The sequence below is a fragment of the Egretta garzetta genome, unplaced genomic scaffold, assembly GCF_000687185.1.
Source record: "Egretta garzetta isolate BGI_Z169 unplaced genomic scaffold, ASM68718v1 scaffold62, whole genome shotgun sequence".
Lineage (NCBI taxonomy): Eukaryota > Metazoa > Chordata > Aves > Pelecaniformes > Ardeidae > Egretta > Egretta garzetta.
The window spans coordinates 2,723,160-2,734,768 of record NW_009258947.1 but is presented as its reverse complement, the minus strand read 5'-3'; the positions used below and the strand labels follow the sequence as shown (position 1 = coordinate 2,734,768).

Sequence of the window (11,609 nt, the reverse complement as noted above, 5' to 3'; positions counted from 1 at the left end):
GTTTCCATGAGTACAAAATAAATGACTTAGTTTGATTAGAAATTATTAGAATTTTAAAAATAAAAAGATGGCTTTTAATAGACTTCTCAAGTGCATCAAGTGTGCTTATTTTCTGATTCTTCTTCTACTCATAATGTAACTACTTCTGCTTGCTCTCACCGCAACAATATTTTGCAGAAATTTTTCTATACTTCTAATTTCATTTCAAACCTACCCCTGATGCACACTTATAGTGGGACTAATCAATTTGACCTGAAAAGTCAAAGGATGGATTCACAGATAAACAACCATAGGTAAGCAAGCTATTACAGCCTAATGACTTCCCCTCATCAGCTGAGGCACAGCAATCATCTACACACATACTCCCAGCCTGTTGCAGATATTAAATGAAATGTGCCCAGTAAGCAACTGTGAAGGTCTGGGAATCCAAAGTGAGTGTCTGTAGTGAGTAGATGGCTGCATATTTAGCAATTTTAATTATTATTTCAATTTGGGGGAATATAAATAATCACTTACATGTAATAATAGAACAGCTAGATCTTTTTCCCACTGCAAGATCTGTTCATAGCAAGGGGGGAGCTGGTTATGGAAGTCTGTCTCTCAAGCTGCCTCTTGGACATTCAACACACTGGAATCTGGTCTCCGATGTTGTCACTAACTACAGTTCACAGAGGAATTACAATTTTATCGATACCTTACCCTGTTCCTAGCTATGTAACCTTTTTGTGGGTATTTTAAATACATCACCTTCTTGGTTTTTGTTAGCTGGAGGTTGCACTCTGTTGGGAAATCCCAGGCAGTCTGCAAACAGATTGCAAATAGCACACAGTGAATGGCGTTGGGTTATACTGTCAGGTGCCAGAGTTCATCTTTTAGAATAGATGGTTCTTTAAAATAATGGGGGGAAAAGGTCTGTCTTCACGATAGATTTTTTTGAAGACTTGCATCAGTCTGGGAAACTCCTTCCTAACTATTTGATGGTGATCCCTGGCTTTTCTAGGTTATGCAAATCTTGGTCAGACACAAAATGGTAGCTCTTATGTCCATATGATTTGGATAACATCTTAATGTAACAAAATCACAAGTCTGATACTGAGATTTTCTCTCTCCCTTACGCTATAAAAATATTCCTGTTTCTTGCAATATTTAATGAAATGCCCATTCCCTTAGTTTCAATTTTATTTGGAGTTCGAACTAATTAAAGTACATCTGCACACAGTTCTGGTAATTTCCAAACTCTGTGGTGCCAAAGAATAGTGAACACTGACCTGCCCTATGCAAATACTTGTGGGTTTTTTTTTTTTCATACAATTTGAAGTCCTAGCATTTGATTTTGGAGGGGACATCTTCATGCCACAGAGACATAACTCGTCCAATTTATGTTGCAGAAAATGCTGGTTCATAGAATCATAGAATCATAGAATCATAGAATCATAGAATGTTTTGGGTTGGAAGGGACCCCTAGAGGTCATCTAGTCCAACCCCCCTGCAGGAGCAGGGACACCGCTAACTAGATCAGGTTGCTCAGAGCCCCGTCCAACCTGGCCTTGAATGCTTCCATGTGCTTTGAATGTCAAATTAAAAAAAAAAAAAAAGAATGTGGGAAAAAGAGAGGGCTAGAGCATACCACTAAAAATGTCAAATCTTAACTTTCTTCTTATTTTTTGGTCAAAAAAAAAAGAGGAAGAGAAACAAAAATAACATCAGTGAAACAAATTGTTTGAGAACACCTACACAGATTTTTTTTCAGGCAGTTGAATTTTTTCAGACCAAGAGATGAGAGTGTAACTATAAAAGAACAAAAGTGATTGATTTTTTTGAGAGCTATGACAAATGAACACAACATATAATCTTTCTGAAAAGTGACCTTGAAAAAAATGTGAAGTGGCATGATAAATCAGAGAGTAATGTATATTGCAGATAAAGGTGTACCAACAAAATTGAAGCAACTGATTAGCAAGCATTAAGGAAAAATGGGACCCGCTATTACACACAGTTTAACATACATGCACTTCCAGCCAAAACACTTTTGCATGCACTGTTGGAAAAGTGCAGCTGTGAATGGTAGAGAAAATCCTGTGCTTATTCAAAAGTATATTGAAAATATTTTCTATACAATAACTCCTATACCTTTCCTACTTGCCTGTATTGTTAGGAAACAAAATATCAGTCATATCAAACTAGGAGATATTTCCTTTGAAGGCAAGGAAGCTGAGCAATTCTGAGTGCAAAGAACCACCTGATGATGGCTGGCAAAGCTATTTAGATAGAGAAAGCAAAAACAACCCAGGAAGCTTACATGCCTCTTAGTAAAATCATAAGAGAGCATGCCATATAAATGGATTAACTAATGATGAAAAGGCATCTATTGTTAAGGGATGTATATTAATTAGCAAGGAAAAAGACGTACCGCACTGCTGTGCCTACTAGAATAAAGTTCAAGCTTTTCCAAGAGGAAAATCAGTAAAATATTTTAATGATAAAAGCAGAGAAAGTTTATTTATACCCTTTTCATATAAGCATGCAAAAACTATGGTTTGTGGGGTAATTTCCTGATTGCAGTTTCAGATCTTTCTCCACAGGACATAAAAAAACAGTGTGTGAGAAACTTATTAACAGCTTAAAAAGAAATTCAAAGAATATTGAGGGAATAGAAATAGTTAATGTGGCAACAAAAGACATTAGAAGTACTCGGCTTTAAAGAATTACGATGAAAAAGATTGTAATGAAACAAAAGAACATTTAAGAGTATTTTGAGGTCTTCGTAAAACTCAAAAAAATTAGAGTGCAAAACAAAGCAACAAGCAAATAAACTCAGGGAGCTTAATAACAGGACTGGGAAGAAGTTAACACTGTGTGAGTTAAAATGACCATCAGCTCAGAATTTGGCACTGTCATGAGAGCATTCTCACCTACCATATGGGGTCAGTTAATTGAAACTCCTCAGTGCCTTGATCCAAGGGAAGGTGAAGGAGAAATTAAATACAAGTTTGGTTATGAGTCTAATTCCTTTTCCTTTCATTCTGCTATGAATATCCCAGTGATGGGGAGAAATAAATCTGTATTAATGCTAAAAATGCTGATAAACCCATCACTGACTGCCACAAAGGATTGAAGCCCAGAAATTGCTTTGACATTCAACCCTGCAGCTGTTTTGATGTTACAAAGTTTTCTACTTCTCTCTGACTGCATACATTTCCCCATTTGAGTTCTATGGAAGCACTGGTATATCTCGAACACCAAGATGCTAAGTGTGCTAATAAGTGCTGGAGTTTGCGTGGAAGCCACTGTGCTTTTAGTAGCAGGCAGATGAGGAAAACTGCTACCTTTACTCCAAAAACTACATAGTATTGACTATAGGTAGAGTACAAGAAAAATGCAAATCATAGCACTTCTCCAAGTCTTGGTGTGAAACATTTAAGGGATGGTGTTTTTTTCCAGTTTTATCCAACAATAAAATAATCTGACTAAATACATTGTTTCAGTAAAGCATTTCTACTTTAAAACACAGGGAAAGTTTTACCCCTAAAGCCAATTAAATATTCATATTAACTCAGCTGGGGAATATTTGTCCAGATTCTGTGCAAAAAGAAGACAGTGAGCTGATTATGTACTCTGCTTCTGGATGTTGTAGGGCAGTAATTTAGCTCGGTTCTGAATGTTAATTGAACAAATTGCTTAAAGACACAGTAGAATGTCTCTAATATTATTTTTTTTTTTATGAGTAGCTTGATATTCCAAGAGTCAGTGTATCCCCTGGGACATAGAAACCGCCTACAAATTAATACAATTTCTACTGCCTCATTTTAGAATTATTTTCTGCTAAGCACTAGGTAGTAACTGCTAGCTGTAAAAACAGTCTAAGGATTTTTCTTGCCCCCTCTGCCTGTTTAAGGGGATGACAAACTTCTGATTTACACTCTATTCACTTCAGGATTGATTTATTTTATTCTCATAATCCTCCAACGTTGTTCATGATTGCTAGTTTCTATTGTATTAGTATATAAATCTGACACTGATGTTATTTATAGGAACTTGAGCTGTCAAAAAACTATGCATAGCAAAATCGAGGCTAGCTGATAGAGAAGGAAGTCTGCCTTTTCAGAACGTGGTTCAATCCACTGGCATCTCTTGCAGGACAGAGTAAAGCATTCCCTGGAACTGCCAGCCTCTTTCCACTGATTACAGAGTTGAGACCAGCTGATTAACACAGACTGTACACCTAATTTCTACATTAACTCATTAATAAACATCGAGTATGATGTTTCCATCATATTTGAGGATTTAGAGACATGTAAAAACCTGGCAGCTACCTAGCCTAGAAATATAACAGAAATAATATTCCAAGAATAATGTGTAACCAAGAAAGAAAAATAAAGTTCTTCTTACATTTAACTTCCTTCCCCTGCTTGGTTGTCTGGAAATCCTACAGATCTATGCAGCTGAGACCCTTCTGCCACTCACAGCTCCTGATGGACTTTAGATTCGCACAATAGATCACGGTTTTGCACTGAAAAAAAAGAGTGCGATACATCTAGACTAGAGGTCTGAATACCTGCATAACTGCACTTCTTACAGGGTGCCATGGTAGCCTTTCCATGTGAAAGATTACAGCTTTCAGTCCAAATCGTCTGAGTTCGATTCCTTACTGAAAAGTCAGCAGTTTTTTTCTGTAGGAATGAATCCTTTTACTGACAGCGTAGGCAGCTGTACACCAAGGGAATATTAGAAAAGAGTTTTTCTTCCCCTGTGGATTATTTAAAATTGTATATATTTTCATCATTTTTCAGGTTAAGTCCCATTTAAGTCACTGGGACTTACAACAGCAGTGGATTTTGGCTCGGGTCCATGGAATTTAATAACTTCAAATTTAATGAAAAGATTTTACTTGTAGAGTTTTTCTGGTTGAACCAGATTAAAATACATCTTCAATTTCATCTTTCATACTACACAAATCCCTTTTGTACTTTCTAATAAATTTACTACAAGGTCTTTTACTTCACATGAGATAATCTCTTCTCTACATGCTTTGACACAAAAGTACCTAAACATTTTTGAAGCACTGGTTAAGAAACAAAATACATGATTCCATGATGTATTTTACATTATTTTCTTTGAAATATTTTCTTACTCAGCAGCCCAAACTCAATGAATAGCAATTTAAAGTAAGAGAACTACACTGAAAGAAGAATTTCTCTATGAAATTCCAAGAGTGGTAGGTACTTTTAGCTTGCATGCTAAAGTAAAGGAGGCTTTTAAGATATTGCACAGTGTGTCCATCTGTCCATCCCCTCCCCGCCCCTGCTTCCATTTTTGCAGTGCTTTGGTCCATTTCTCACGCATTGGAAAGGGGAACAGAAATCACCTCTGACTTGTCTTTGCCTCTTATGACAGAATGGAGGAAAGAGTTTCCTTTCTAATATTCACCCTCTCAGCCCTTAGAAGCTTACTGAAGGACATGGGCAAACTATGTTAAACCAAAAATCAACCACAGCAGTCCAAAAAAAGCAGAAAAATTGCATTGCCATTACACACACCCCACTTTGAACACTGTGATAGAGGAGCTTTTCAGGTGGGTGGGGAGATGTTATAAAATACTGACAGTATTTTAGAAGAAGCATTTATGAAATTCTACTTAAAAGAAATTCAGGCATTTTTAAATACTGCTTATGCCACTACAAGGATCAGACTACACATTAAAGGTTTTGTGGAAAAGGCATGCCTTGTCTGAAGTCACTTATGAATTAATGTAGTTCAGATATAAGACAGGATTTTAGATTTATGGTTGCAAAGTTTGTCAGAGCTTAGCCCTCCCACCCCCCAAAAATATTGTTTAAGCTTCAGGCCTACTGGCTCAAGGGTGGAAATCACTTTGAAATACTTTCTCTAAGATCCTAGTGTGAAAAGAATTAAGTCAGATTTCCATAACTTGAGCTTCAGATCAGCACAGCCTCAATATTATAATTCTATGCTTTATGATTATAGGCAAAAATAAAATTAAATAATGTAGGTCAGATACAGTCGGTGAGGCCCTGTCCCCATGGAGGTCAGTGAGACTCTCTGGCAACATCTAAATTTGTAACAAAAATTGTCAGGGCCTGTCTTCTACCCCTGAGGCCAGCTGGCAGGGTCTGGCCACGTTCCCCTCTATTAAACACGCCGGGGTTTTAAATAGGGTAGCACAACCAAACCACTCACTGGGAACAGACCTGAGCTGACTCTAGCTCGACTGTGCACAGGATTTTTTCTGCAGATTTTAATCATTGTAAAGCAAAGAATGCCAGAAACTATTCTGAAAAATCAACAGTATGATTCAAGTCCAGTGCCCAAGCCCCTGCCGTACCACTCCCTAATATATGTGTCACTGATAACACTTTCTCTGGTTTATATCAATGGTACTACTCATTTGCTCAAAATCAAGTTTTGAGTTTAAATTAAAGGTATGAAGATAATCTGGACATATAGAAAACATCCTGGTTTTACTCTGTTTCTAGTCGTGAGTGGCTATCTTGATTTTGTGATAGTGCACAACTTCCTAACTCTGTATGATTCTTTCCTCAGTCTGCTGTTTATGGCTCTGCTGTAGCAAATACCTCTCTCCTCCTACCCCTTTGTCCTGGTTTCAGCTGGATTAGAGTTAATTTTCTTCCTAGTAGCTGGCATAGTGCTGTGATTTGGATTTAGTATGAGAAGACTGTTGATAACACCCTGATGTTTTAGTTGTTGCTGAGCAGTGCTTACATTAGTCAAGGACTTTTCAGCTTCCCCTGCTCTGCCAAGGGTACAAGAAGCTGGGGGGGGAAGGCACAGCCAGGACAGCTGACCCAAACTGGCCAAAGGGGTATCCCATACCATATGATGTCATTCTCAGCATATAAAGCTGGGGGAAGTTGGCTGGGGGGAAGCGATCTCTGCTCGGGGACGGGCTGGGCATCAGTTGGTGGTTGCATCACTGGTTTTTCTTGGGTTTTGTTCTTTTTGTTTGGTTGTTGTTGTTGTTTTCCTTTTCACTACAATTTATCATTATTATTATTATCATTATCATTATTGTCATTATTATTTTTATTTCATTTCTATTATTAAACTGTTCTTATCTCAACGCACAAGTTTTCTTACTTTTGCCCTTCCAATTCTCTCCCCCATCCCACCGATGGTGGGGAGGGTGAGCAAGCGGTACTTGGTTGTTACTTAGCTGCCAGCTGGGGGTTAAACCACGACACCCTTATTCAATTCTGGTACCACTTTGTCTCCCTAGAAAAAATAAAGGAAAACTATTCAGAAATGAACAATGAGGTAGTAAGACTAAAACTTAATATATGATGGGTATGTAACAAAGCATACTAAAATTCATTTTATGTTTTGATTAGCAATTAAATATTTGACATTCCAGCTCCCTGGTCACCATAAAACCACTGTCCTCTGCCTCAATGTGCAGTTCCTGAGGGGTGACTGTGGAAGGTACCTACCCACTGGCAGATCTATTTACCATTTGTGAATCCTACTATTTTGAAGTCTTTAAAGAGCTGAAAAGTGGTGCAAAGACTCAAGACCTTTGACAGGGAAAAATATGTGCATGTTAGATAACACACTCTGAAGACAATGATAAAATAAAATGCTTTACTGACAATAAAAAAAATGTAATAAATGAACATAAACAACCAAATTGGAAGCACAACATTTTCACATATGAGGTATATGTTACCCTGTTAAGAGAATTATGAAGAAATGCAAGGTGCTATGGAAGTCCTATACAACCTATATAACAGCTGAGTAACTAGCAGTCTGTTAGTTTTTCCCAGGCTCTGGCAGCTTCCCCAGAAGGCTGGCCTTTAGTCCCTGCCTTGAGATTACTGGAGAATGTGAAGGGAAGGAAAAAGCAAGTGAGCTAAGAAGGATCTTCGGGTTCCTTATTAATAACACATTTGGAGAATCATTTCTAAAATACAACCCTAAAATCCAGAGGGTGAATTTATAAGAATTTTTTCTCTAATATTCCTTGAGATTGATTTGGACATATCAGCAGAAAATTACTGTCTTTCAAAAATGGTAGAGAACATAGCTCACCAAAAGACTAAAAGAATTTAGAAATGCCATGAAACAAATAACATAATTACTTCAAATCAGTAGAAGCAACTTCATATAAAAATTCTGAAGGTGGCTAATGAAAATGTGCAATATCCAGCTGTTCTTGAAAAAAATCAAATTAAATAACATGCATTTTGAATTGCAGAACTTTTTGGTAGCAATGAAAGATTATTTAATAAACTAAGCTTAATTTCTTTTTATTTATAGTATTTGGAGAGATACGCTGTGTTTTTAATCACATGGTACTTAACGCATTAAGTCTAGAGGCCTGACTGTAGTATCAGTTCAGTACTAGCTGGCACAGTTTTCTACTGTTCCATGTTAGTGTTGAACTATGTATATGATAAAATAACAGAAAAACAAAATTGAAGGAATTCCACCATTCTTCATCCAACAGACACTCTAATTTATAATAGTACATGCTAATAACTGAGAATTGACTGTAAGAAAGCTATTCTAATTTCATGCTATAATGTGTGAATGTTGAAATCTCAATGAATATAAAGAGCTGAAAAAATGGAAAGCTGAAAATTAAATGAAATATTTTGAATAAAAGTATGTTTGAGAAATAGAATTTTTTGATTGACTTTTTTGAAAAAAATGTAATATAAAATTGAGATGATGTTTGTTAAAAAATACTATAATGGCTATAAATACTTATTTACAATTAATAAAAATATTTCTCATCTTTGCTAAATATTGTTTTAACAGGAGTTAGTGCTCCAACTATGCCTCCTTGCAAACAACATTAGAACTGTAAACAACACTGGAATTGCAAACAGAGTTCCTACTGTTCAAATGAATTTCTCTATGGATAACACTTGGCAACAGGTAATCCTTACGGTAGGATCAAACCACATACTTTAGGCACTATTATTTGTACCTAAGCTTTAGGTGGACAGATAAGCATCCATTTAAAGTATGTGCCTGAGGCCCCACTGCAGTCTGCTAAGAGAGCTAACTACCTTAAAACCTGAGAGGGGGAACTTCTCTGACTAAATTTAAGGACTAAAGTTATGTAAAACCACTCCTCACCTGAGAGCTTTTAAAGGCACCTACCTCTTTTCCTTAGGATACAGGAACTTTAGGCTTTCACTTTAGCAGGACACTTTACAAGACTCCTAAACTTTAGGGAGGAATTTGATGAATTCACTTCATACACATTGTGTCTATTTGGGATATTCCTCTTGCTTGATTTTTTGATTGTTTTCTTTTCTTGAAAAAAAAAAAAAAGCCTGATACTGCCTTAAAACTGCACTTGAGAACAACTGAGACTTCTATGACTGAAACCTGCAATATTTGACATTACTTACAGGGAATATGACCTAAGATTAAATGTCTTTGTTTTATATAATTTTTCAATATTAGGAAGTATTATCTGTGCATATAAGCAGACGATTTCGGAAGGAAGATTAGGAATATGTCAAAAGTGGAACCATATTATTTCCTTGCTAAGGACAAAACTCACTTTGCTTGTGTATAAGTCAGGGTTAGAGCTGTAGGAAACAAAAGGTAGATGGCCCAGAAAAATCTTTATGTTTTGTTATGTTCATCCTATACTGGGAGCATCCTCCTCTGAACAAAACAGTTATTAAAGAAGCTGTACTAAACCATACAAGAGCATCACATCAAAGGATAGTGTCAAGGCAATCTATGAATGAATAAATGAATGATTCATGGAAGCTTTATTAATAGATAAGAAAACCCTTTGGCAAGTTTTCTAAAACTGAGTGCCTACAGTTAGGCTCCTTAGCAGACTCTAAAGCTCTTCAGTTGATCTACCGCGATATTTAAATACATACTTAACATTACCACATGCATATACTGGGGCTACTTAATGCGCTTAAAGTCAAGTGCGTGCTTAAGTCTTTTCCTCAATCTGAAATAGAGTACTTAGTGTTTTGTCAGAGCTAAACTCTCCGGCCTCAAAAGAACTGGACTGTGGAACTATTATTTTTCAAACATATCAAAGCAAGATAAAACTCCTATGCAAGATAAAATTCCTATGGAAGTTGTCTTCAAGAATTAGTTCTTTTCTACAGTGAAGGCTGTAGAAATTGTCTGTGTGCCCAGCACTTTTTAAAACAGATTTAGAGGCCAAATTTTGGACACACACTTTTCAAATGTTATTCCATATTTCTATGTAACATGGGGGAGTATGTATGACCATGAGAGCAGAAATCAAAATGGCATCAGAAATATTATTTAATGAATATTAGCTCAGAATTTTATATTAATGCTGAAGATGACAAACTGATTCAGTTTGGCTTAATATGTGTTAACTTACAGATTCAAATTTTTTAACGAATTGTGAAAACTCTTAACGTTACAGATAACACAACTATAGACTTCTTATAAAATCACAAAGTTGCAATATTGTGCATGAAATAACTACTTTCTTTAAGAAAATAATTTATTTTCCATAGTCACAACATATAATCTGATATCAGTTACTGTACATATATTTTCTTGCAATGCTCTGACTGTCTATGAATACTGGATCCACAGATGCCACTTTTGCTGCTATAAAGGAGTGAATACAGTGTAAAACTGCCGTCAGATCCTGAAATTCAAGTTCCTGAAAGAAAAAAAGAAAAAAATAGAAGAGAAAATGTGAATCCATAATCAGGTTTGTAAACATTTTACATCAACACAGAACAGACTAGTCAGCAATCAACAACAGACTTCAAATGAAAATTTGAATCTTTATAGGGAACTGTAAAGTTAAAAGTGTTAAGAATACAAAAAATGTATATCCATACCTCATCCACTGGCAGGGCCGCATGTCAATTTAGTTTTCACTCTGTGTTACTTTATTGTTTACATTTTACTCAGCTTGGACAATGAAAGCATTTAAACTTGCAAGAACATTCCAATATCGCAACATATTTTAAAATATTTGATACGTTAAGGATATTTGGGGATGATGTGGTATCAAGTCACAGCTGGGGAGGATGACGAGGACACACGCTATGGCAGCCTCTGAAGGAGAGTCAGGTAAGCAAGCTGGGAGGCCAGGGGTGGGGTGGAAGCTAAGGTAAAGTCACACCACAGCCTGCCTGCAAAAATATGCCGGGGTTTGAAATTCCTATGCCCTAATTCACAAAGAAAGGCAGAGTTACTCCTAAGCAGTTCTCAATTTCCCTTGACTTTTTATAACATATTTCATCTTCTGTGCACAAGTTAAATTTCTTTTTCCCAATCTCTGCAGACAGAAATGGAGTGATATTCTGACACAATGACAACAAACATAATAAACATGTTCAATGTACATGATACTACTATTTGTAAAGTTATTGAAATGCAGCTGGTAAATTTATTGTGGGGACATTTGGGACAGTTTGTGGTTTGGGCAGAAGACATTTGCTTTCAACAACGTGTTGGCTACATAGTAGTTTATTGAGGCACACTCCGTATGCTTGCCTTTAAATAAAAAGCAAAGCACTGGATTTCTACTTTCCTTATCATTGTATTGTATGGTATCTTCTCAATAAAATTGTCTCAAACTGAATATTTGGAATTCA

General features: G+C 36.3%; 1 protein-coding gene across 1 annotated transcript in view; it reads right to left on the bottom strand.

The window, feature by feature from the left end:
* Positions 1 to 10,531: 10,531 nt before the first annotated feature.
* SNTG2 (syntrophin gamma 2) overlaps positions 10,532 to 11,609 on the bottom strand; it is a 185,131-nt gene continuing 184,053 nt past the window's right edge. The window contains exon 19 of the mRNA XM_035889921.1: positions 10,532 to 10,663. Coding sequence (XP_035745814.1) covers positions 10,532 to 10,663 — 132 coding nt within the window. The remainder of the gene's footprint in view (positions 10,664 to 11,609) is intronic.